Below are 27,682 nucleotides of genomic sequence, written 5' to 3' on the forward strand. Positions count from 1 at the left end.
GGCCGGGGGAGGGGAGGGGCGGTGGGGCCGCCCCCGCCCCGGGACCGCCGAGCGAGACATGGACACGGACCCGAGCCCCGGCCCCGGCCCCGCCGAGGAGCCCCGCGCCTCCACATCCACCGCCCCCGCCGCCGCGCACGACCCCGGCGCCGAGGAGGTACCGCGCCGGGGGGAAGGGGCCTGTGGGTGGTGGGAGCTTTGCCGGGCCCCGCCGCCCCCTCCTGCGGCCGCTGCTCGGGCCGCGCCGCCCCGGCCCTGAGGCCGCCCGGGCCCCTCCGCGCCCGCTGTGAGGGCTCTGCGGGCCGGCCCCGCCCGGACACACCCCCGGCCCGGCGCCGCTCCCTCCGCATCCTCCCTGTCCGTCCGTGTGGGCCCGCGGTGCCCCCGGCCCGGCCCTGCGGCCCGGACACGCCGGGGCCGGGTCCGCTCAGCCCCTGCTCCCCTGCGGACCTCCCGCGCCCCGAGGGCTCCTGCAGGGCCCGTCCTTCGGAGCCTCGCTATTTGCCTTCCCCCGTCCCCAGGGAAAGCTGCGACACTTTCCGTGGAAGAACTGGGAGCTCCGAGGGCCGACGGGGGGAGCGTGGGGCCGGGCCGGGGGTTGGAGGCTGGCCCGCTCTGCCCCAGCCCGCACGGCCCGGGCTGTTCCCCTGCCCTGGCGCTGAGCACACTCCTCAGACGGGCTCGTAGGGCTGCCAGCTGGCTCTCGTTAGGTTTTTGGAAGAAAGAAGGCTAAGGCACGAGGAATGTAAGAAAGTGACGTATTGAGGTATCCTTGGAAACTGAGCAGGGTTCAACCTGAAGAGCGAATCTTATAAAAACTTAGTGAGAATGAGGACCGTGTCTCGAGCATTTGTGGTATTGGAGAAGATTGCAGAACTACTGATAACAGTCCAATCAGAATTTTTAGCCCAGTTACTGAAAGTCTGTTTTTGTCTGTAAGGAATGCTTGAGGCTTTAATTCATTACTTATGTATACAAACAGCTGTGAGACACAGTGGAGTGTAATCCTGAGCATTGCCTGGTTGTTCACAGGAAAAGGTTTAAGGGCTATTTCTCTATTAGATACAACTTATTCTGCAAAATTTTATGCATGCCAACCGTTGAAGAGTCAGTACTAAATGTTTAGAGAATGCCTGCATGGAAAAATCATTTGAAAGCATTGAATAGTTTCATATATTATCAACGTTTGCCACTGTGCCATGCTGGACAGCGTCACAGAATTATAGAATATCCTGAGTTGCAAGGGTCCCACGAGGAACATTGAAGCCCAGCTCCTGGCCCTGCACAGCACAGCCCCAGGAATCCCACTCTCAGGGAGAGTGTTGTCCAAACACTTCTTGAACTCTGTCAGGCTTGACTGCTTGTTCACAGCTGTGACTGTTTCTCTGGGGACCCTCTTCCAGTACTGAACCACCCTCTGGGTGAAGAACCTTTCCCTATATTCAACCTAAACCTCCCCTGAAACAACTTCATGCCTTGCTCCTCCAACATCCCCACCCTTCAGTGTCCTCCAGGCTGAACAAGCCAAGTGACCTCAGCTGCTCCTTGTGTGGCTTCCCCTCCAGGCCCTTCACAATCTTCTTTATGCCTTTTGAGTTGTTATTCCCAGTCATTTTTTGAGGTTTTGTGGGGCCTTCTCAATTTAGGACTGTTGCACTTACTGGGTAGAAATTTCCCAGCCTAAACTTAGTAGCACTACTTAGGATAGTTATCAGAGATTTTACTGGGAGTGTTTTGTATCCTCGGTATACTCGGGATCTGATATTTTTGAAACTGCTGCGTCGTTGTGTTTCTTTGTAAGATGTTTAAATGATACCAGTTTTCAGGGGGCTTAATGGAAACTTTCTAAAGTTGAGGCAAATTGTTAACAGCGAGTTTCCTGAGTTAAAAATGAAAGTACGTTTTTTGCTGCTTAATTGCACTGAGACTTGTCCTGTTTCCTGACAAGTCAGGCCTCTAAGTGATGAAGACACACTGTGTAAAGTTTCTAGGGAAAAACTCTCACAGACCTGATGAAATGTGTTGTGGTTCTGTGTTGTAGGAGGTACATGGTCCAGTTTTTAGTGAGAAGTATTCTTGTATCAAAATGTAATCGTCAGGATGTAGATTTCTGTAACTCAGAACATTATGCAGAAGCAGGTTTGTATATGATGCTTGTCTCTTACCACCTGCCTGGCTCCACCAGCACAAAGCAGTGTTTTAGTGAAACTGCAGCATATTGTCTTCCCTTGTAAGTTATAAGGAGGAAAAGGGAAACATGTGCCTTGTTTGTCTCTTTCATCAGCTTTTAATAATCTCCTGTTTGTTATTTCTGATACATTGGGGGCCATTAATGTTCAACAGAAACACTCCAGTGAGAAGCAGGGGTGGGAAAGCAGGAAAACTGTCTTTTATCTTGAAAGGTGATGTATAGGAAGTGATTTTATAGTGCTGTGGCTGCAGTAACTTTACGTGTCAGCTTGTTTGCTACTTTAACTCCGAGTGTGTTATTCACAAATATTTATTGCAGAATAAATTTGATTTGGATGCTGCCAAAAGTTTTATTCTTCTGGGGAAGTCTGAGTAACAACAGAACTGGCACTGGAGCCATCTGCCTTGGGGCTTAGAAAGATAATATTGCATTGCAGTTTACTTGGAAAACTTCCAGTTAAAAGGGATACTCATAATACTGAGTTGTTCTGCTTGAAGGACTGTATATTTATCAGTAGCAGTTCTGAAAGTAAAGTGTAATGTTGCTCAAAAGGCTTTTAAATATTTGATACCATTTTGGACTGGTTTTGCTACTTGACTCTGAATAGTTTAGATTAATTATTATTTTTATTTAATGTATTTGTAGGAGGCTGATACTTAAAGCACTTAACGCAGATTAAGACTCTGCAGTGTTACATTTTATACAAACATGAACTTTGGCAGTTCCTTTCAGTTTATTCAGGCCATTTCAAAAACATTTTTTATAATTTAATGCATCTCAAAATATATTTACTTTTTTATTGGCAGGAGGTGTGTAAAAAGGCACACTTCAAAGACAGATTAGGAAAAAACCCAACAAAGGTGCAAGTGTCAGAAACTTATCGTTAGGAATCTGACATTAAGAAATCACATTTAATGTTTTAAAATATCTTTTCAATATATTAATGATGCATTTATAGCAAGATCTCTGTGAAAAATTAAACTTGGTTATTTTCCAGTAATTTCTTTCAATGCTTTCAACATGGATCCTACTTGTAGAGATAAACACAAGGATGAGACAGATCTCCAGCTTTCTTTTTTCTGATCATTTCTTCTCTTTAGTTTCATCATGGATATCATGTTCTGCTTTGGGTGAAATAATTATTGCATAACAATAGCATACTTACCATGTAGTTTATAGATATGATCAGTTGGATATCTCTTTTTGCTAAAAAACTGTATAGAAAGCTGACATTTATAAAATGTTTAACTTTTGAATTCCAGAAAAATGATCCCCCTTTTCAACTCAAACTTCCTCCAAAAGCAGCTAGACCTGAAAAAGAAGTTGACCCAGAATATGAAGAGAAGATGGTGAGTGTTTTCATGGTAAAACATACTGCAGCTTTTAATGGCACTTGGCTGTCGGAACTGGATCAGCACAGCTGCATGAGGTTATTACAGCCTGGATGGGTCAGAAAAAAACCCAACCAGATGAAGATTCATCTAAATGTTAGTCCAGTGTGGTGTTTCTCACAGTGACTAACAGTAGGTATTTAGAGAGCAGAAGAAGCAGGTAGTGACAGTCCTGTTAAACACTGTCCCACTCTTCCAAGTGTTTTTGTCTGCACGATTTCTGGAGTTGGAGGCTGTGGCTTTTATACTCAGCAGTTGTCAGTTGATTTTTGGTTTTGTGGTTTCTTTTTGAGTTATCCACTCCCTTCTGTGGTAAGGAGTTACTATTCAGTGACATTTTATATTTAGAACTCCCCCTTTTGTTTTGAATCTGTCTCTGCTGGCTTTATCTGATGACCCCTTGAGTCATGTCATAGGCATCCCCAAGCTGCTTCTTAGCTGAGAGAAATACTGAAGCTTCCAGTTTCTCATTATATAAAAGCATAAAGGTTTTAAATCTTGATATCCTGTAATAAATGTGCCGTAACAATGCAAAAGATACCTGTCCGTGATACCAGTGAAGGGAGCTTGTAGTGCTGGAGAGGAGATGTAACAGAGTAACTTCTGTGTTACAAAGAGGCAGAAATCAGGAGGACATTGCAAGACTTGCTCTTGAATGACACATGCAGTAAGTTCTTGGTTTAAAGCGCTAATACCTGTATCTTGTTGCATTTTTCTTAAAAGCTTTAATGTTAAATGGATGCCTAATAATTACAGTAGAGTCTGAAAGGATTGAACTCCATGGAAGTCAGGGAAGAGTATCCCTCTTAAACATACTTGTATGAATACTTAATTTTTAACCAAAGAGAAGACACGCAAGTAAATCTGTTTATTGGGAATGAGTTGAGTAAATAGCTAAACTTGTTTTCACAGTATTTCATGGTGAATTTACAGCTTTCCTAAATTAGCTTGTTAGTTCAGTTGCTCTTGGAGGCAAAGGGAGTAGATATCAAAAAAAAAAAAAAAATCTACCTCTAATCAGGGAAGAAATAGTAATTTTTCCCCAGGAGATCCTTGCAAAGGTGTTTCTGCGCTGTTACACGAACGCAGCGCCCTCGTGTGGCCAGATCGTGCATTGCGCGTCAGGCTCATTTTGCTGCCCTGTTCCTCGGGTGGTGTTGCTGCTGTGGGAGCACTTCCACTTCATGTCCGTTACCAGCACAGAGGCTCTCCGTGGTTTGAGTACTTCCCGGAAATGTTGTGATGCAGAACTGCTACTTCACTCTTGTGGTTTTTGTTATCATATGTAAATGACATCACATGAAAATTGCTTCGAGTGGTACAGTGTTACATGAAGCTTAGAAATGTCATTGAGAGGCTGATAAGGGTTCCATTCTGTCAGCATTTGCATTTTATTGTATTTTTCTTAAAAAATATGTAACATGTTGTCCTCTAAATATAGAGAAGGACATATGTTTTCCTGTGTGACACAGTGAAGTGTATATGCCCCACTGAGATGGTAAAATGGAAATGCTTGAAATTTGAAATTTGACTGCAAAATTCACAACCTTGAGTGAAAGCAGTATTTTTTTTTTTATCCTCTTCCCCACTTTGCAAACTAGAAAGCAGATCGAGCAAAAAGGTTTGAATTCCTCCTGAAGCAGACAGAACTTTTTGCACATTTTATTCAACCTGCAGCACAAAAATCACCAACATCTCCATTGAAAGTCAAGCTGGGACGGCCACGGATGAAGAAAGATGAAAAACAGAGTTTGATTTCAGCTGGGGAGTAGGTTTTATTTTTCTTTCTGACTTCTTACACTTTCAAGTAACTTATGCTTTTTAACATATCTGTTTAGTTTGCATAAAGATTATTGTACTTTCAGTAAATCCTAAACTTTTCCTGTTAATGGTATATCAGTTTCTTTAAAAATTGTTTGGTGTGTGCATGCTGATCCATCAATGTTAGTATGATCAGAAATGCCATTCTAAAGCAAATTGACTGATTCTTGCCACTTACAATGCTTTGGTCTGTATTGTGGGGTGATACTGGAGCACGTGAATTGACTTTCTTTTGCATGATGCTGAACTAGGAGGTGAACTCAGAAGTGCTCCAAATGTGCTCCAGCTGCTGGTGAACAAGTCAGTGGGACCAGACTGGAGCTAGACCAGGATAAAACAAGACAGCGTGCATGGAGTGGGGATGTTGGGTCCTCAGCACAAATTGTCTTGCTGTGCCAGTCTGTGTTAAGGGTTGCAGGCAGAGCCTGCATGCAGTCCCTCTGAGGGTTTTTGGGAATAACAAACAATTAGTTTTTGGAATGTTTGCAAGATGACATTCTAGTTTATAAATTTTATTTTTTTTTTTTTTAAATTTGAATATGTGATTCTTCTGAACGTTACAGTTATCAAGTAACTGAGTCTAATACCACCACTGATGTGTCTTTTATTTCTGTGTTGCTCATTAAAAAATGCCTTAGAGAACTCACAATACTTGTTGCCAGATTTTACGGCTCTGGAAGAGAGGGCTTTATATCAACCTTTCTAACTAAAGCTGGAATGACCCCTAAGGAATAACTTATTAACAGAACACTAGAACATGCACATCGTAGATCAGTGATTGCTTTTGCTGTAATTTGTGGTTTGAGTTTGCAATCAGTGTATTGAAATTTATTCAGTGTAAACATAACTCTGGGGCTCTTCCTTCAGGTACCGTCACAGGCGCACGGAGCAGGAGGAGGATGAAGAGCTGCTGTCCGAGAGTCGGAAAACGTCTAATGTGTGCATTCGCTTCGAGGAGTCCCCCTCCTGTAAGTGTTGTATCAACAATTCTCCAACTGCTTTCATGTAATTAAGATCTGAGCAGAACACAATTAAAATGTTCTGCTTAGAATTGGTACTTTTGTACTTAGAGGAATCTTACATTTACAGATGTGAAAGGAGGAACTCTAAGAGATTACCAGGTCAGAGGTTTGAACTGGATGATCTCATTGTATGAAAATGGTGTTAATGGCATTCTGGCAGATGAAATGGTAAGCAGTCATCTTTTGGAATTTTTGTGGTAATTTTTGAGCAAAATATAACAATAAAGTGCTTATAGTGTTTAATGTATGTGCAGTAGCATGCATCATTCTACAACAGTTTGATTTTTTCAAATCTGAAATTGTAATGCAATGAAAGGAATTTTATTGCAAACATTTGCTGTCCAGCTTGCTTTGAACAACTTAAATGACAGAATTATATAGTAGGAAAACTGTTAGAAATTATTTCTGTATGGTATTTCACTTCAGCAGGTTTCTTTCCCCCCCCTCTTTGCCAATGCAGGGTCTTGGTAAGACTCTGCAAACAATAGCATTACTAGGCTATCTGAAGCATTACCGAAACATTCCTGGGCCACACATGGTCCTGGTCCCAAAATCAACTTTGCACAACTGGATGAATGAGTTCAAGCGCTGGGTTCCATCCTTACGTGCTGTTTGCCTCATCGGGGATAAAGATGCCAGGGTAAGTGCCCTGCACTTCAAAAGTGTTTGCATTATTTTGTGAAAATATCATTTGGGTATGTGGAATTCTTTCATTGAGAAGGCCTTAAAATAGATATGGGGTGTTTTTCTGACTTGGAGGGGATCAGCAAGCTGGATGTTTTTGTGAATTCTGTGGCTACTGATATGGATTGCCTGACTGCCTGTCACTATTTGTGCTAGTTTAGTGCATCAGTAATATGGGTGGAGACAGTTTTCACTGAATGTCATATAAATTGTTCATATTTATCAGTGTTTATTAATCCAGCTCTTCTGCTTTAGGCTGCATTTATCCGTGATGTTATGATGCCTGGGGAATGGGATGTTTGTGTTACGTCATATGAAATGGTAATTAAAGAGAAATCAGTCTTCAAAAAATTTAACTGGAGGTACCTGGTAATTGATGAAGCCCACAGAATAAAGAATGAGAAGTCTAAGGTAAACTCAAAATTGTTTGATACCTTGAAAGTAGTTCAATACAAAAAGATTCCATCTGATTTGAGCAGATTTTAAGTGTTAGGTGTGGTGTTTTTTAAAATAAAAACCGTAAGCTATTGCATGGTAAATATGAATTTCGTGGGTAGCTCCCTGTCCCTAAATTTAATTGACATTGTTTTAGGTGTCAGAAACTGATGAAGATCCACTGTGCTGATCTGTGCACGGTGATGATAACTATTTGTTGTATTTGTAGCTGTCAGAGATTGTACGTGAGTTCAAGACAACAAATCGATTGCTGCTTACGGGAACTCCTTTACAGAACAACCTCCACGAGCTGTGGGCATTACTCAATTTTCTGTTACCTGATGTCTTCAATTCTGCAGACGTAAGTTGATGTTTGGAAGTACAATGTTGGTCTTGTTATTTTGATTCCCAGGCTGCTGTCTGTAGAAGAAGAAGAATGACCAGCCTAGTAAGAGACATATGTTGCGGAAAACCTGGATTCAGGAGAAGTCTGTGGCTTAGCAAACTGTAAACTACTCTTGCTCTGCCTAGTTAAAAGAGTGCATTCTGTTAGTGTTGATAAGGTCTCAGAATAGTAATGGCAAATGTAATATTTTGTTCAATACTCATACAAAATTTGGGAAGGCAATGAAGAATTAAGAACGTGAAGCATTCAAATACGCATAAGCCTTTTTTTTGTGTAGAATTTGAGTAATCTTTCTCCTCCTTTACTCTTAAAATTGCCTTGTACTTGTATTACTTGCTTCCATTAGTTTTACTGTGTTGTCCTTCTCATTACTTAAAGACTCTGGATTCTTTTTCTTTTTTTTAACTTCTTGCCCCATCGTTACACAAGCACTGAGGGGAAGGACTTGGATGCTGCAGTGATGAGCTAGGAAAACCATTGTAAATGAAGCAGAGTTATGCATTTGACTTGAACGTTATAACATGCTGGGGAACAGACATAGCATTGCAGACTGATTTTTCTTTCACTCGCAGAAGTCATTTGTCTCAAGATTTATGCAACTCTCAGCTGGAATGAAAGAGAGTCAATATGTGTCTGTTACAAGTACAGATGATAAATTGTTCATACTGATTGTGCTGTTTCTCACCACAGGATTTTGACTCATGGTTCGACACTAAAAATTGTCTCGGTGATCAGAAACTTGTGGAAAGACTTCATGCTGTAAGTAATTAAAGCTGTAATCACGTGTCATCATTAGCATGCACAGTGTGAAAAAGAAAACCAGATTATTTTCCCCTTCATCTCAGAGTTGCAAAGATGAACGTGAGGTATTTAGTTACAGAACTGCCTGGCAGAATTTTCATGAATTAAATATTGGAACTTACTATTATAGATACTGCTTTTTGTACCATTACTGTTTGAAGCAGACAAAGTCTGAACATTAAATGTGAAAATGAAGACTTTTGAGATCTTTTTGAAACCACTTATTATTGTGACTAGTATCTGATGCACATGTCGTGCTAGTCTGAATAAAGCCATGCTTTTACCTTGTTTTACTGTGCATGAGGTAAAAGACAGTTTTCATCTTACAGTAACAAAACAAATCAGAGAAACTACAACATACACTGCTTATATTTGAAATGTTGGTGTGTTTTGTATATGCTGCTAGTTGAAATGAAACAGAGCTTATGTTGAAAAGGAATAGATTTTATAAGCTTATGGGTTTGGCCCTGCTTAGGATGACAACTGGGAAGAATATGGGAATCCTTGCCTAGGATTGCATATTTATGTGTGAACTTAGTCATTACTGGACAACTCTGTTTTGCAGACTTTAGCAGAATTTTTCTGAAGGAGTCACCATGTCAGCAATAGATATTGGTTAGTTCTGAATATGTACCAGATAATTGAATCTGTTCATTTTGTATTTGAGGCAATCAATTTTATACATTTGTCTGTATAAAACCCCTTAATTTGCGTAGGTTTTGAAGCCATTTCTGTTGCGTCGTATAAAAGGTGAAGTTGAAAAGAGTTTGCCTCCAAAGAAGGAAGTAAAAATTTATCTTGGGCTCAGCAAAATGCAGAGAGAATGGTGAGTTATTTACGTCAAAGTAAGAATCTTTTGTGATACACACATTGATATTTTTTTTCTTCTTATAATTGCATGTTGAGTAACTTTTATTTAGGGCTTCTTAAAAAAAATACACAAGTTAAAAAGAACTCATGAAGGGCAATGAAAAGAGCTGAGAGGACGAAAGCAGAAACTGTTTTCCTGCCTTAAGTTTGTTTGAGAGAACATGTGCCTCCTAAGCTTCCTCCTTTGACCCAAGTATGTATGCACCCGTAAAAGTCTCACCTGAAATTAAAATAAAAATTTGAGGAGCTACATACCCAGAAAAAATGTGAGGAAAAGGAGCCAAATCAGTGTAGCAGCTTCTGTCAAATACATGATGTGTTTAATCCACTCTGTGCTACTGAAGTGAAAGATAACCTAGTAAATGACAGATCCTTGTCACTTGCAAACAGATTGCCTTTCATGTTCAGGTATGGATTTTAAATTCTTATTGGTCAGATGTTTTTTACCGAGTTTCATAATAATATAGCTCATTGTTATATAAACAAAGCAAACTCCTGCATCCAGAAATAAGTAATTGAGATATTGTAGGGTTTCATGCGTGTTTTGAATATCAAATAAAAACCTGAGAGTTTTTCAAAGTTGCCTTTAAAACTTCAGGTATACAAGGATCCTGATGAAAGACATTGATATCCTGAACTCAGCTGGGAAAATGGATAAGATGCGTCTGCTGAATATTCTGATGCAGCTGCGGAAGTGCTGCAACCATCCCTACCTGTTTGACGGTGCTGAGCCCGGCCCTCCTTACACCACCGACACACATCTCATCACCAACAGTGGGAAAATGTTGGTGCTGGATAAACTGCTGGCAAAGCTCAGAGAGCAAGGTGAGGACTGGTTATGGACAGCAGTGATCTGAATACTCACTGTAAGTAAAACTACCTTTCACAAATAGCATAGGTTCATTCTTGTCTTTCCTCCACTGAGAAGGCATTCACTACTTTGTAAGGTTTTGTTGAAAATTAATTTTCTGTAGATCTTAGCACATGGACGGAAAGAAGTCTTACAGGAATGTTGAGTAAGACCAAAAGTTTGGAGAAGCAGAAAGAAAGGAGAAGAGAAGCTCTACTCTTCCTTTCTTGAAGAAAATTCCCAATGAGATGACTAGTTTGTCTGTGCACATCAGTTGTTACCTAATTATCTTCTGATGGTTTGAAGTGTTCTGTTTCTTTGGTTGTGTATTTCTCCTGTATAATTTATCAAATAGCCTGTCTTGAGTAGTTAAATCAATACCAGAAAAGTAACTTCAGAGGAGAGACGTGAGTTAGACAGAGTACAGAATATTTCACATAAATTCTCAGTCAAGCTCTGTGGTAGCTCTGTGATAAGATTAATGTGAAAACATAAAACTAACAACAAAACCTCCTGTATTCTGTCAGGTTCAAGAGTGCTCCTTTTCAGTCAGATGACTCGCTTACTGGATATTTTGGAAGACTATTGCATGTGGCGTGGGTATGAGTACTGCAGGCTTGATGGACAGACACCACATGAGGAAAGAGAAGTATGTAAACAAGAAATTACTTTGGTTTTATGTATTAGATTATTAAGAAGTTGTTATTTGCATATTTATATGTAGATACATGATTTTTAAGGTAAAGCAAAAGTTCTACAGTTTTTAAAAGGCTGCCAAGGGTATACTTTTTCCTAACCAAAGTCCACAGTAAAGCACTGTTCACTTGTTCCTCAGATAAATGAAAAATATAACATATTGTGGACCTAATACGGGTTTTTCCACCTGTGTAAATTTCCAGTTTCTTATGGGGATACATTTTTTTTAATACGACAATTGAGTACATTTAAAAGAAATTTCATTGAAAAGCCACCAGCAGATTGGAAACTTGTTTGAAAGATCTGATACTTAATTGACATTGCGTTTTTTGCTTTTAGGAAGCAATAGACACATTTAATGCTCCCAACAGCAGTAAATTCATTTTCATGCTGAGTACCAGAGCTGGAGGTCTTGGAATTAATTTGGCAACTGCTGATGTGGTTATTCTGTATGATTCAGATTGGAACCCTCAAGTAGATCTGCAAGCCATGGTGAGTTAACTCCCTAATACACGTTCGTTTGTTGAGGTTGACAATGCTCTATTTTGTACAACTCTTTTCAAAACTCACATTTTTGGTATTTTTCTTTACTTTTTGCATACACAAGACAATACCAAGAAACTGAGGAATTGAATGAAAAGGCACGAATAGAATTTGTGGAAGTAACTGTATATTTTCATCTTAATTATTTTCTTAATGACAAATTACTTCTATTGAAATACTGTATCAGTATTGTTTATGGAATCATTCGTAATATCTGTCTTTCCAGAAAAGAAAAGTAAGTGAATAACAGAGGGCTGCTTCCAAAATAAATAATTAAAAGCATGCAGCCTTATATTTCTCTATTTGGGAAATTTGTGCTTTTGCAACCCACCTTGTTTCTGTGTAAGCATAAAATCCTGTGGTGATGTCAGGGGGAAAAAAAGTTATCTTTATACTAAAATCTTCTCTTCCTGAGTGCTGAATGTAAAAAAAAGAGTCTGTAATTTGTTTCATGTGGAATAAAAATGACAGGGCCCCTCCTGCATGATTGGGAGGGTGGATATTTGTTCAATAGTTTGTAATACTTAATTTTTTTTTAGTGCACCTAAACTCATCAAATATTTCACGTGAATAGGTCATCCTTTTGATATGCATGCTGACTGCCTTTAGTAGACCAACTTCCTGGAAACTGATGAGTGTGATTTGTGAACTTCAGTAGGGTTTTCAGGAAGAAATGAGTATTACACAGGAGAGCAAAAGACTTAACAGATCATTTTTAAAGGACAGTCAGAAAATCCTGGTACCCACAGCTTGAAGGATAGTTGTTTTAAGTTGACAAAATATTTTTATTCATGTTTTCCAGAGAGGATAAGCACAAGTTTTGTTACAAACACAAGGATAGCGTGTCAGTCATAAACCTCATACTCTGTGTGTTGTACCTGTGCTGTGTCAGCTGCATATTGATGAGTTAACGCAGCTGGCTTGGGACAAGTACAGTATTGAAGCTGTGGCTGCAGGAACTTTGCCCAAGGAATCAATATGCTCAAGCCAGGGATGCCAGAGTTTCATTACCTGTGTCAAGTGAGAGAATTGGTTTGAAAGCAGTGCAAATGTGTGTGTGTACTGTTGTATCCCCACTTCCCAGCTGCAGTCCAGACAGACGTTGAGATATCTCCATTTACAGCGAGGGAGATGCGTTTAGTGCTCCAGAATGACTCAAACACTGTAACAGCCAGGTATAAGTAAATATTACTGCACTGGTTTTACATCTTTGTATGCTCTTGAATAGGCGAGGAAGCAAGAAGTACGTGCTAGTGTGAGTCTGCTGTTTCTGCAAGCTGACTGTCTATTGCTTGTGAGTTCTTGTTGCTCAACACTCACTGATTTATGTTTGTTAGGACCGTGCGCATCGTATTGGTCAAAAGAAACCAGTACGGGTGTTCCGACTTATCACTGATAATACTGTTGAAGAGAGGATTGTAGAAAGAGCTGAAATAAAACTGAGGCTGGACTCTATAGTTATACAACAAGGTATCAACTGCTATATATGTTTGTCTGCAACTGAATTGTTCAGTCCCTTAAAGTATGGTTAAATGACTGTACAGATGTACAGTGTTAAAGAAAGCAGGCCTTGTGTATAATAGCAGTGTACTAAATCAACCCAAGAAACCCTAATGTGTAAGTTATTCACTTGTTCAGCTGAATTATTTAAATTATTTTTCCTGATTAATGTGGACATAGATTTATATTAAGAGTCTAAATGAGTAAACTACAGCTGAATAGATGTTACTTGGTTTTGTGATATGTTAAAAAGGAGGGAAAAAAAAAATATGTTCCATGGCAGATAAAATAATTAAATACATATGCCTCTTACCACAAAAGAATTGACTGAATATTAAAACTGCTTTGTCTATCTTTGTTTAGAAGCTCTTGGAAGAATAGTTTGTCAAAAACTAAGGTGCTCAAGCTAAGTTTTGAAGGTTGTTTTTTCTTGAGGGTGGGCTACTGAAAAGATAATGGTCAAAATATTGGTAGCATGTTGAAGAGATGAGATAGGATAAGTGAAATTTTGGGACAGCAGTTCAAATTTTGGGAAAAGTATTCAGAAATTTGGGTTGAAATTGATGAAGTGGATGTTAAAAATGTCAGGTACTTAATAATGGTTAATACAGAATACTTGGTCATTTTTCATCTTGAAAAAAGATTGTGATCTTAAAAGTTCAGCTTTGTAAGAATAAGATCTTGAATGTAAAATTTGGGTTATCTGAATGTGAAACATTTTTGTTATGGCTTGATTTAAAGTTGTAATTTTGTTATTTTCCCTGAAGTTCTTGATTTTCATTTATTCTCATCTCCAGTGAAATGTAATTTTTCTGTATGGTTGTTCTGTTTTTTCCTTTCTCGTTCTGTCAGTGAACTAAAAAAAATCCACTGTTTGCATGGTCCTACTAGAACTCCTGTAATTATAACTTCCAACACGTTTCTTCTAATTTTAGGGAGGCTCATAGACCAACAGTCCAACAAACTGGCAAAAGATGAAATGCTGCAGATGATCCGCCACGGAGCCACTCATGTTTTTGCTTCCAAAGATAGTGAGCTGACAGAAGAAGATATAACCACTATTTTAGAAAGAGGTGAAAAGAAGGTCAGAGAACAGTTTTGTGTGGAATTCAAAATGTGTCAAACATGACATACTTATGCACAAAATTGAGATGGGATCCGGTGATGTAAATCAATTTTTATGCCAAATTATTACTTTGCTATTTGTAGGTATTTTAAATCATATGACAGTTTGGAAGGAGTAGAATTAGTGAGTTGTAATTATTTTCGAGGTTCAGACTTGTGTGCATCAGATCTTAAGCACGGTTTATTTTGTGGCCTTTTAGAGAAATGTAATTTTAATGCCAAGAATTCTAATAGACACAAAATCTTTATGGAACTTCATTAGGGATTAGATAACTCTGTGGAAAAATGAACTGCCATTTCAGCTCCAAGGAGTTGGGCATAAATATAATTTAAATTTAAAAGTTAAATCCTACAGTTGTAGGACTACATCCCAGCATAATAAATTTAGCTTAATGGAGAGTCTTGGAGTCAGATTGTTCTAAATTGAAAAGCACAATGAGCATCTCTCTTTCCAAGAAAATGTAAGTAAAAGTTTAAAGCAGAAAGAGACACTGAGAATGCAGTAATGATGAAAGATAAAATAGCTTGAGTGAGCCTAAAAGTATCTTCCTCTCTTTTTTAGACGGCTGAAATGAATGAACGATTGCAGAAGATGGGGGAGAGCTCCTTACGAAATTTCACTATGGACACAGAGATGAGCTTATACAACTTTGAAGGTGAAGATTACAGAGAAAAGCAAAAGGTAATTTTTCTTAGTCTTATAAGTTGAGAGGTGCAAGCATAAAGGCCATACTATAAATGTTATGGCTGTGAAGGTTGTTCTAGAGAAGTTAGGGGCTATTGAAAAATTCACTTGACTCTGCAAAAGCATCAATATTCTGAATTTTTTTAAATTAACTTTCAGCTCCACTGATTTTTTTCACGGTAAAATCAGATAATATTGTACAAATTTTATCCTTTCTGCAGCAAAAGTACTGTGTTGCATCCTACTGTACTGCTGCAGTCAGCTTTATTTTACTGTCACATAACAGAGGGGAAAAACCAGGCCTGAGAATGATTTTGTGTGTGGATCTTGGACTTCAGTCTTGTTTTTGCAGTGCAAGTTTTAGTCACAAGCATTAATGTGCACTGTTTGTACGTTGATTTACCTAGTAACAGAAGGATCATCCAAACAAATAGGTAGTGCTCAGTCCCACAACTTTCCCTTTGTGTCTCATTGTTTTTTATGGGATGTATAGGGAAGATATCCTGAAGGTCTCACCTGGAATCAGATATGTGAATTCTTATTTGTTAACTACAAAAATGCCCTTCTAACCTTCTTATCAATTCTTAAGAAATATTTAGAAAAATAAATTGTATATACTTCAGCGTGTGTCTTCATGTTGATAATTTCATTACAAGAAGTGAGTTAAATACAACATAGTCTTGAAATACACTTTAGTAACTTCAAGTGATTCAGCTAAGATAAATCTACTGGTAATAGAGTTTTTGTCTATGTTGTAGCCTCTGTAGATGGAGAAGCAATTTATTCATATCACAAGAAATTAGAGCATTCAGAGCCCAAGTCCCCAGTCTTTCCATTGTGTTTTGGTAGATGGAATCATAACCTTGCTCAGGTGTCTGACATACCTAGAATGCTGTAAAAGGATCTATTCTTGCCACTGCGCTCCCTTGCTTGTGTATTATCTTTTATGTGTTAATCAGCTCTATATGTTTGAGCTCTATTGTAGTACCCAAATCATTTTGCCATGCAAAAAGACATTCCTGTTTTGCAGTGCCACTTTAGTCATTATTCCTGTGACTTTAGGAAAGCATGAAGCTTCTTAAATCCCTTTTTATTTTCTTCTGTGTGTAGCTGAGCATGATGGAATGGATTGAGCCTCCTAAAAGAGAACGCAAAGCTAATTATGCAGTTGATGCTTATTTCAGAGAAGCCCTGCGTGTCAGTGAACCCAAAGTCCCAAAGGTGAGAACCTGGCAAGTATGGAGGGCTTTTTATGTTTATCTTTTGCTGCTCCTCTCCCATGTTGTATCACCCTGTGTATTTCCAAAGGAATAGTTTGCCACTGCTGCTGAATTATCGGAATTTAACTGCACAGAAGTCAAGCTTATATAATGTTGATGTATCTGTGTGTTTTTGAAGGCTCCACGACCTCCAAAACAACCAAATATTCAGGATTTTCAGTTTTTCCCACCACGGTTATTTGAACTTCTGGAAAAAGAAATTCTGTATTATCGTAAGACTATAGGATATAAGGTAATGCTTTTTTTTTCCTCTTCACATCAGCGAAGTGTATTTATATTCCTCATTGCAGATTTATTGCAACTTAAAACCTCTATTCCCCTGTTTCTGTTCCACTGTGGAACAGAAAAAGTAATCTGTAATTCTTTTCTTCACTAAAAATTTCATATCTGTGTAGCTTTGTGTTTTGTGATGGATTCCTAACAATAAAATAGAGTAGAAAAAGGAGAGACTGTTCTGATGCTTCAAATACTCAAACCCAAAAGTGTGATATGTGGTCTAGGTGAGAAATACAAGGTCACCTTCCAGAGCATGACTCTCTCTGTTAAAGCTTTTGTATGTCTTATGCAGAAAGTAACTTAAGATAATACTGACTTTGATATGAAGGTAAGTAAACTGATAATGATTTTCCTTGGATTTTACTGGGATATAAAAGGTTTAAAGGTGTGGAGAAGTCTGAATAAATTACTACTACAAAAAAGAAACCACACAACAGACTCCTCTTTTTACTTCCTATTAGCCCTGAGTTGAATTTCTCCCTCCCCCCGGCTGATGTTACTGGACAAGTAGTAAACACAGATTTAATGTTGATTATCTTTACTTGCACCAGTATTGACTGGGTAAATCACATGGATCCTCTGCTTCTAGACATGTCTGTAACTTGCTTTAAAAAGCCCCAGGTTTCATGGCAGGTTGCAGCAAGAAGAAATCACCTATAAAATGTGTTGGAGAACATCAACTTGTCATACAAAGCAACAGATAGAAAATTGGTGTTGCCCAAAAGTAGAATTAATATTAGCAAAGTTATATTTTTATAATAAAAAACAGAAGGTATCTTAGAATCTAGTTTGAGGCAAAGAGAATTTATATGGATGACAGGATAGAATTAAGCTAAGCATTAAAAGGAGTATAATTAGCTTGGGGAAAGAATTTATTCAATTAATGATCCAATGAAGAAGGATGAGAAAATTGTTAATGTTGACAATATGCATGAAAACAGAGAGGTTTCCAGCCCTGTTAATGAAACCTGTCAGACTGGATAGGTTGAACATGAATACTTGTTATCTTAAAAACCTAGTATACTGTTTACTGGTGGTGACAGTGATAAATATGATTACATTTGTTCTGCCTTGAAATGGAAGTATAACTTTCCTTCTGAGGAGAGTTTATTATTAAAACTGAAAACTGCCATAAACAATATGAGGAGGTATCAAATAGGTAGGAACCAAGCTTTATGTGTCAGCCTTAATTTAAACCACCAAAGTCAAGAAAATTTCTTAGATATTAAAAACAGCTGAACAACTATTAACTTACATACTTCTGCAGCTAAAGGCAGTAGTTCCACAAAATCTTTATTAGGCACTGGTTTCTGACTTACCTGCTGTTGTGTGCAGTGGAATTGCAATATATAGTTTAAAGGTCCCAAATATTAAATTGGTCAGTGTGGAACGAGATAAAATGCTTGACCTTGTTTATATCATGTTATCTGTCTGGTCCTTACTTTGGCAGTGTGTATAACTCCATAGGAAACCTGGCAGAACTTAGGATTTCACTGTAGTTATAAAACATTATAAACCCTTGGATGTGGGAGAGCAGGTCCTTAGCTGATGAAAAGTGCCACTGAAATCAGTGAGCTGTGACAGCTTACACGAGGTGGGGCTCTGCCCTTCACAGTATCCCTAAATTGTTGTTCATAGAGGTGGGGAGTGCAAGGCATAACAAACTTATAAAAGACATTTGACAAAATCTAGTCCTATATTTGGGAGGAAAGGCTTAAGCAATAGGATTTGAATGTAGGCAAAACACATTTGATAACTTGTACAGATCAGTACTTTGAAAATACAGTCTCTGAAATAACATTGCTGCATTACTGCTTTCTGATACCCCTGATTTTAGGTCCCCAGGAATCCTGATCTTCCAAATGCAGCTCAGGTACAAAAGGAAGAACAAAAGAAGATAGATGAGTCTATGCCTCTGAATACTGAGGAAACTGAAGAGAAAGAAAAGCTTCTAACACAGGTAAAAGAAAAAGAATTGAAGTATTTCATCGTATGTTTTTACTAGTATGCAAAGTAAGTACTAATAATGGTAAATACACACAGGAAAGCTATACTGACATTGTTGAAAGAAGAAAGCAGATAACATGTAATGATTTTGCTTGGTTTTGCTTTGAGGGCCCTTTCCTGTCCTTGAACAAATTTACTATTTCCTTGAATGTCCTTGAATGTTTCTGAGGCCAGAACCTGTATAGTAGATGCACTACCAGCAGCACATGCAGAAACCCAATCAGCAGGTTTCTCCTCTGGACATACATCTTGCATGGAGTTTTTAATCCAAAAGGCTTTGAATCAGGACAAGGCTCTGTCAACATATATGGTGTTTATGTAGATGTCTAAGACACATCACCTCTATTAATTCTCTCCTGCTTGAGTTGTTAGGCATGTTCTTTTTATAGTGGGACTGAATTCCTGTTCCTGGCTAGTTCTTGACCTTTTGGATGGTCATCCTGCTGAGTAGGCTTATTAAAAGTTGATTGTGAAGGAGAAAAGTGTGTCTCAAAGTAACAGGATTTTTTTGATTCAGAAAATTTCCTGTAAAGGAAATAGTGTACCTTGAAAGACAATTGCAAGGTCACAATTTGACTCCTAATTTCACCTGTGTATAGCAGAGGAAATATTTAAGCTGGTGCTGATATGCATATCAGTACTGCTGTTAATGATTAAAAGGAGGTACTTGTATTGTGTATATTACACTAGTTCTAAAGATGCTGTCCAATTGTGGAGTGAGTTTATTCAGCTGCAGAACTGACAGAGTTCCTTGTAAATATATTTCTGTGATGAAAGAAACTCGATGCACTACAGATTACTGCTCAGGCATGTGATTGTCTTGTTTGTTCTTGGTGTTTTCTCCTTTCCCTGTCTTTAAATTGTAACATCTCTTTCTTGGATGATGTTTTTGTGCATTGCATCTTGCTTTACTTGTTCAGTTTTGGATTGATTTCTTTGGTACATAACAAATTCTCTGACAGTGCTATAGAGTTTCCATTTGATTGCATCTTTTTTGGACTAGAGAGCGTTTCTTGACATACTTATGCTTTCATCCAACTCTTTGTCTGGTTCCAGGTTTGTAAATGTCTGTAAAGCTCTTGCTTTAGATACTTGCACTGCTCTAAGAACATTGCACTGCTCGCCCTGTACTCCTGGTACACGTTTCTTGTATCTGCTGGAGGGTGATTGTCATTGAGCTTGTTTCTTTGGAGAAATACCACAAAAACTTTAAGAAGAGAGGGTAGAAACCTCTTACTAATGCATGTGGACTCATGCCAAAAAAAATCTTCTTTAGACTGTTAATGATTGAGTAACAAGCCCCTGGACAATGTGAGTTTATGGAAATCCTGAAACACCAATGGCCACTGTAATTACGTGACGTGTCAGAGGCATTGCCAGTCAGAGCAAATGATAGGTACATAAATCAGAATTGTGCAAAATGTTTCCCTTCTTCCTAATAATGCCTTCTTGATCTCTTGCTGCTTGCAGGGTTTTACAAACTGGAATAAAAGAGATTTTAACCAGTTTATTAAAGCTAATGAGAAGTACGGGCGTGACGATATAGACAATATTGCCCGTGAGGTGGAAGGAAAGTCACCCGAGGAGGTCATTGAGTATTCAGGTTTGGGATGTTTTGAAATGTATTTCTTAATTACACAGTATTACCATAATTTTTGCTTTTTTCTACAGGTTCTTTTAAAATGCAGAATTTGTATGTGTGTAAGATTAATTTTTTTTTAAAGTATACAATGTTTTTTTTCAGAAGACTTAATTCTGTTAAAAAGGTTGATTTTTCAGCATATAAAAAACACCTGCAGCTGCCTTCATCCCTCCTTAGTCAAAATTTAAAATTTTACATGGTTAATTTACATTGGCAACATGGACTTGTGGAATTATGAAGTTGCCTTGTAGTGCCAATGTGATTCTTTATGCTGTATCTCTTCTATTTTAGCTAGTACACCATACCTTTGTCTTTTGTATTTACAAAATGCTATTTAATTTGTGCAGATTTCTTCCTCTTTCATTCTTGGATGTAATTTTACTAAATACCATAAAATTTAGCTTTGCAGTATTCTTCCTATAGTTAAAAAGGAAGAGCTCCAGAAGAGTTCCCTTCAAAGTGTTGCATTTATTTTGGATTGGCTAAAAGTTGTCACTGGAGAAACCGCAGTTTCCTAGCTTTTATAACATATAGACTAAGTAGTCTCTGCCCATAGAGATAACTAATGAAAATGAAAATAGTAATGTGTTTCATTGCTACACCAGTGGCTCTAACCTGGTTCACTACTGTTATGGAAAGCAGTCCTTAAAAATGACTACAATCAATTATATTGAACATAAAATTTGTTAGAATTTTTACTAAATCTTTACTTATAGTTAACTTTTAAGGATATTGAATAAAAGGTCTATGAAAGTTTATTTTTTGGCTAGCAAAGTAAACTGGGAGAGCATTAGCGCATCTTTTAAGATTTAGTGGAACCACAAGCTACATCCTTTTTTACCAGAGTGCCTTAACTGAGTAAAGTAGTAAGAGCAGAGGAAAAGATTACATTCAACAATTTTGTTTTGTGTTTTTAGCTGTTTTCTGGGAACGTTGTAATGAACTACAGGACATTGAGAGGATTATGGCCCAAATTGAACGAGGAGAGGCAAGAATTCAACGGAGGATCAGTATCAAGAAAGCCCTCGATGCCAAAGTAATCACTCCAGGTTTTCTTGTTTTCTGCAGCTGATTTCTTTCAAATTCCTTCAGAAAAGGAATAGTAGGGGATGGAGGTTCTGTCTTCCTATATATCCTATGTAGTATACCATCTATCAGTGATCTACACTAATATGTAATAAGCCCTTGATGTTATAGTGTACGTTTATTGTTCCTCATTTTTGTTTTGCATTCAGATTGCAAGGTATAAAGCACCTTTTCATCAGCTGCGCATTCAGTATGGAACAAACAAAGGGAAAAATTACACAGAAGAAGAAGACAGGTTTTTGATCTGTATGCTGCACAAGATGGGCTTCGACAAAGAGAACGTGTACGAGGAGCTGAGGCAGTGCGTGCGCAACGCCCCTCAGTTCCGCTTCGACTGGTTCATCAAATCCAGAACTGCCATGGTGGGTATCACCAACATGGACTAGGCGTGAAATCAAGTATCTTATTCCCTTTTTTTTTTTTTTTTAAGCACCATCACATCAAATTTGGATTTGTGCTGGAACTTTGGTGTCTGGGAAACAAGTGCTGAAAGAATAAGTTTGGTTTTCATTTTAATTTCTGTTTCTTTCTTTAAAAGTAACCTTTTCCCATAGCGCAGCAAACAACACATGACAATTGAAACAGATTGGAAAACCTGCCAAGCTGAAGTCCCATGTTGTTACCCAAAGGGATTAATGCAGAGGTAGACTAAACTTACAAATATCTTTGTTAGTTTTATTGCAGACTTGAGTGTTTTCCCAAACAATGTCTCTTAAAATATGACTTTTTTTTAGAAATGTTGGACAGTATTAAGGACCGAAAACATCTAAATTGTATACATGGAGAAAAGAACAGCTTTTTGAATGTAGCATTCAATTTCTAAAAGTGTGAGAAAGGTTAGTGATTCACATAGGAATTAATCATTGAAGCAGTGGGTTTAAAATGCACTTTGTAGTTGTGAACGTGGATTTTCACATGGAAGTGCTTAAATTTCTTTAGGTATACTTTTCTGAAGATTTTGTTCGTGATTAGAGAGGATAATACAAATTCAACAGCAAGTAGACTAGTACTCTGAATTTAGATTTTTTTTTCTCCCCTTTGTCTGAAAAGCAGAGTCATTAATTTTTAATTAGTCATTCGGTGGGAATTGATAACACTAACAGAAACTTTGGTAGTTGCAAATAATAAGCTGTGTAGGTACCAGCATCAGAATATGGGCCTCTTTCAGTTATAAAAACCTGTTAGCTTTGCCCTGGGATTTTTGTTTAGCTCTCCCCTGATTCAGTTACTTTTTCTTATGAGTAAAATGTGTAAATCAGTGCACCTTATGTAAGAAGCACAAACACGTGTTTTCATGTGAACCTGTTTAAATAGGAAAAATGTGCTTCGAAATTTTTCCATAACACAAGAAATACCTTCATCTTACAGTGAGTGAGATCTGTAACACTTTTTTGTCTCCTTGAATAGAAAAACATATTGGTTGAAGCTGATACAAGAGACTGGAACTCCCTATCCTTTATACAGCTGTTGTAGATTCTCCCCATTGTCTTGTAAACAAATTTTCAATTAAATGCTGTACTGCAGTCATATAACTTAAATGTCATTTTGCATAGAAGCCTGGATTTTTTAGTAGTGTAGTCTAGCATTTGCAGAGCCACTGTGCATTGTTGTTTACTGACTTAATTTTCTGGCCTCAGGATTTGTTTATAAAATGTTCTTTCAGAGTTCTGGGTACTGTACTAAGAATAAATAAAACATAAGATAAAATATTTAAAATGTGTATTTGAACAGGTGCTTCTCCCAGTACTGCTTGTAATGATGCAATACAATTTCTGCTTGATATTTCAGCAATTAAAGTGTTTCTGGATAGTGCAGCAGTTAGTCCTTAATTAAAAAGAATTACAAGCATTACTCACTAAAATGTCTGTTTGAAGAAATACTGGATTTTTAAATTATGTCCATAAAGAGAGAAGCCTCCAATATTTAGTCCATTAAGAAGTTTCTTTTAAGTTGTCTGTGCAGGAATTCATTGGAGTAAATCATAGAGATGGATACTAGAAATAAAAAATGTAGCTTGGCTCTTAATATTAGTTGATATATAGTTGTCAGAGATGGAGTTAAATATGCAATTTAAATCTTCTTGCAGATCCTTGTGTTCAGGATACTTTTTAAAGGGGATAGAAATAATTTGCTCAAGTGTAGAAATAAGTTCCGTGGTGTCTAATGCTGAAATTGAGGCACTGGGAATATAGTGAATCTTCTGGCTTAGGTTTTCTCTTAAAATTCTGTCCATTAATATTAATATTTTTAGTTTTTCTCCTATCACACAGTTGAAAAAGAATGCTATGAAAATACAAAGCTAAAGCAATCTTACAGTGTGCATTTAATTTTCTTAAATGTTTTAAATTGCCATGCTGTCTATGGTTTAGTAGTTTATAACTGCAAATCACTGATATAATCTATGTATTCTAATATCCTGACACTTGTGGGGGGATTAATTTCTATGGGTCCATTTAGCACTAGTTTGGTGATTTTTCTTTGTAAAGAAATGTGGTGGAAGAATCACATGATTATCCAGAATAATGAACCAAATATAAATACAAATCTTTATAGAGGAGTAAATAAGTGTAGAGAAAGTGGAGAAGACTTCTTAGAGTGCTGAAATTCACATGTGATCATTTAAACCGATATGAAACGAGATAGAAAGGGCAGAATAATTTTGAAAAAGGCTTAGCAGGCTCTTTGAGAAAACTTTGTGTCCTAACCACTAGATGTCTCTTGAATTCCATACAAAAACTAATTTATCTTCTGTCTTATTACTCCTGTTTCTTCCCCTAAAGATTTCTCTTTGAAAAACAAATTCTGCTTCATTTATGTATTCCAAAATCAGATGGTTTTTACCCAAGACATAAGGTTTCAAAGAGATCACGAGTGCCTAAGATTGTAGTTTTTTTGCTTTTTAAATTGAGCAAAGTTCTTTTTTTTTTTTTTTGTTCTTTTACTTCTGCCCGTGCAGGAAGAATGCAAACTATCAGGGCAGCAGCGAAGCAGGTATCTGTTCTCTGAAGTCATAAATTATGCATCTCCTTTTTTTTTACCTTTCTGCAAACCCTGCCCAGCATAAGACAAATGACTCCTTTGTAAATACAGGAATATCCAGGCCTGTGGACAAAGCTCTGCTCCCAAGTCAGCATCTCTGCCTTCACTCATGCAGAAGGTGATGGTTCAGTGCTCCCATCTTATTTATTGCAGTGCTGGTCTTTATAGCTATGAAGGGGTGAGCAAAGTACATCTTATCTCTTCCTATCTCAAAGAGAAAAGTATCAGGCCCCACAGAATAAAAACTCATCTCCAAAAGTGCAAGGCATTTTGAAATAAGTGTATTTTTATAGTAATAAATTGGAACAGAGCGGTCCATATTGAAATTTCAGTAGCTCAGTGGAGGATTTATCATGCAGATTCATTCTGATTGTAGGTGTAAAGAAACCTGTGTGCATCTTACTTCAACTGCTTCTGTGATTCTCTGGAGAAAATTGTTCTTGAGTCCATCCTCTGTCCACAGCAGATGTTTTGGTGCAGTGGTCCATCTGGAAATGCTAACCATGAACCTGTGCACTTTAATAAATCTATGTATTTATGCACACATTTTTCCTCAGGAAAGGGGAGGATTTTTCTGAGTTCCTTGAGCAAATGGATCAAGGTTATTTCTTAATCTTTTATGTTTAGTTGCTTCTCTTGAATTGAACACAAACCAGTTTCTCAAACACTGGTAAAAATCAAGAAAAAACTTACTATAATACTCTGTTTGTGAGGCTACGTGCATGACACTGGAATATTTCTAGTAGGGAGTTGTAAAGAAAAATGTCCTGAACACTTTTTTTGTGTGTGTGCGGCAAAAAGAATTCTTGTAGGGGCAGGATTCTGTGTGTCCATTCTGAATTACACAGCCTTCACCCAAGGCCACGGAGCATCCTTTGCAGAGGAATCTGTGGAAACTAGAGAAGTTTAAAGAATGTGGTTAAGCTTGAGGGTTTTAATGTCTCAAAGATGAGTCATTTGCTTGACTGTTTCAGAACACTCAGGCTCAAGAAAGCATTGGGGCTGCATCGTTATCCATCAGGGAACATGATGGCTGAGGCAATATACAGGTTACAGATGCTGAGAAAATAGAGACTAATTTCTGGGCAGAAAGGTCACCCGTTCACTTCATTGCAAATAGACCCATTGTAGGTTAAGATTTATGCTGCTAGGTAATTCTAGGATAGCTTGTGCTTCAAAAATGGCTTCATTGAATTTAATAGAGATAAGACATATTTTTTCCCAGCTTTTTTTTTTTTCCTCTCGGACGAAAGCTTCCTGCTTTGAGTTGGAAAGAAAAGCCCGTGGAATCACTGTTCTTAGTGTACATAGAATATACTGAATAATTGTAACAAAAATTAGTGCTGTTAGTTATTTGGTAAGAGATCTTTTTCCTTTGAGATGTGGTACCAGAAACTGTCAGAGTCAATAGAGTTCTGTAAAGCAAGATGACGATCAGTAATGGCAGTGCAGGTACTTTGAGTTGTTTGGCTCCTGATCGCTTTCAGATGGCCTGCAAGCCTTGATGCTAAAAGCATTTAGGGCCTACCACCCTCCTGGGTGTGCTGCTTGAAAATACAACTGTGAGTCCACAATTTAAGGCTGGATAGATTTTTGCCAATTTGGAGCTCTACAGGGTCTTACCGCAAAAAAAAACCCCACCCCAAACCTTGATCTGTTTGCTGCAGAAAACTATTGCTTAGGGTGGCTTTGATTCCTTTTCTCAAGATAGACTTGAAGACCTCTTTTCTAAAATCTGCCATACTATACTGGCAGGCTGTAATTTGCTTCATCTAACCAAGATGAAAGATCAGATCAGTCTTTTGGGATGTCAGTTGGGAAGATACAATCTTGTAAACTCCTTGTCAGGAATTTGAATATTTCAGTAAATCCTTCTCTCTTTAAAGGTTACACTAAGGGAAAGAGAGATGAACAGTAAGTAAGCTGCATGAATATTGAACGTTTTAGGAAAATGGGATTACTTTGAGATTCAAGAATTTTGAATATATTTACGTAAACAAGAGAATTTGTATAATTTACTGAAAAAAATTAAATGTTTTCTGTTTCTTCAGGAGTTTCAGAGACGCTGCAATACTCTCATATCATTAATAGAAAAAGAAAATATGGAAATTGAGGAAAAGGAAAGAGCTGAAAAGAAGAAAAGAGGAGCAAAAGTTACAGCAGTATGTTTAGCAGCATTTACTTTACTTCCAGTGGGGCAGAATTCAATTGTATTTTGTGAGAAAATGTAAAAGATAATTGTAGGCACTGATTGCTTTAGTTAGAAGCCTTTAGGTGAGAGATTAAACTGAAATACTTGTCTATTCACAGCTCTACTAGATTTTTAGACATGTATTCCCAACATACAATATTTTGTGGCACTTTTTTGAGAAATCTTTTGTTTGAGTAGCAGGGGAAGACTCTTAAGAAAAAGTCACACTGCCTACTTTATACCTACTTTTGTACCTCATATGTTAGCTTTCATTTTTTCTTAGATTGTTACTCCTCCCCTGCATGGTAGTTGCTGGAAGAAGAAATGAAAGTGCTTCTTTTATTTTGAGGGGTTGTCATCTTTAGAACAAAATTGTGTGTAAGTCGAGGTCCTGATCTTTTCATCCAATTCATGGTATGTGTGCTACCTGCACCACTGAGACCATGTAATGATTCAAGGATTTAAAAAGGGTAGCAGAATTAAGTGTCTCCGTCAGGGATTTATGTTTGCCTTGTTATTATATCCTGCAGAGCTGAACTGAACTCAGAACACATGAGGGGTCACATATCTCCCTTTTGAATAGTCAAGTCACAAACTTAAAAATATAATTTTTTTTTTAATAATGCCACCATTTTGTTAAATTTATAATTATTGTTTTCTCTTTAGTCACAGAAAAGAAAAGCAGATTTGGCTGCTGAGAACTCTGGAAAAAAGGATGCCAAGAAAGCGAAGTCGTGAACCTGAAAACTGAATGCTAAATATTAAACTGCCACTTTCTTCACTCCATCTACATGTATTAATTGCCAACTTCTTTGTATTCATGGTACTCTCCCCCAAGTCCCATGGTTTAATTTTGCAAATTTTGTATACTTTTCAATGCCTTCTTTACCTAAAATGTGTAGCTTTATATCTTATGCATTCCAGTATTTTTGTGTACTGTATTTTGTGAGTTTCATGTCTTTGGCAAAATTCACTCAGTCCTTGGTTTTTTGAAGCTTGTGCTGAGGTTTTAGCTTTTATATGTTTTATATGCTGCTGCTTTGAAAGAAAACCTAGATTCTATAGCTGTATTATTGTTGTTTCATATTTTAAATTTATATGGCTGTTGGAAAATAAACTGACTTAATTATTTGAAGAGAAA

The 27,682-nt window shown here is 37.7% G+C and overlaps 1 protein-coding gene across 1 annotated transcript; it reads left to right on the forward strand.

Annotated features, from left to right (window-relative positions):
* SMARCA1 (SWI/SNF related, matrix associated, actin dependent regulator of chromatin, subfamily a, member 1) lies at window positions 1-27,682 on the forward strand. Its single transcript, XM_027898069.1, has 24 exons — window positions 1-157; window positions 3,454-3,540; window positions 5,184-5,350; window positions 6,271-6,371; window positions 6,493-6,593; window positions 6,886-7,065; window positions 7,365-7,520; window positions 7,774-7,905; window positions 8,641-8,709; window positions 9,468-9,577; window positions 10,220-10,446; window positions 10,999-11,120; window positions 11,507-11,659; window positions 13,048-13,180; window positions 14,146-14,294; window positions 14,898-15,017; window positions 16,131-16,241; window positions 16,419-16,532; window positions 18,414-18,536; window positions 20,054-20,186; window positions 21,143-21,261; window positions 21,461-21,673; window positions 26,402-26,512; window positions 27,208-27,682. Exons 1-24 carry the CDS (start codon window positions 59-61, stop codon window positions 27,277-27,279), a joined length of 3,102 nt encoding a protein of 1,033 aa, XP_027753870.1. The 5' UTR covers window positions 1-58; the 3' UTR covers window positions 27,280-27,682.

This window comes from Empidonax traillii, unplaced genomic scaffold (assembly GCF_003031625.1).
Source record: "Empidonax traillii isolate 1590-97213 ecotype Southwest subspecies unplaced genomic scaffold, ASM303162v1 scaffold20:size5563877, whole genome shotgun sequence".
NCBI lineage: Eukaryota > Metazoa > Chordata > Aves > Passeriformes > Tyrannidae > Empidonax > Empidonax traillii.

Bases quoted from the DNA above. Each gene is read 5' to 3' on its own strand.
- SMARCA1 (XM_027898069.1), top strand. From the start codon at position 59: ATGGACACGGACCCGAGCCCCGGCCCCGGCCCCGCCGAGGAGCCCCGC. The intron at 10,447-10,998 runs GTGAGGACTGGT...GTATTCTGTCAG, and splicing joins GGCAAAGCTCAGAGAGCAAG to GTTCAAGAGTGCTCCTTTTC. The intron at 20,187-21,142 runs GTTTGGGATGTT...TTGTGTTTTTAG, and splicing joins GGAGGTCATTGAGTATTCAG to CTGTTTTCTGGGAACGTTGT.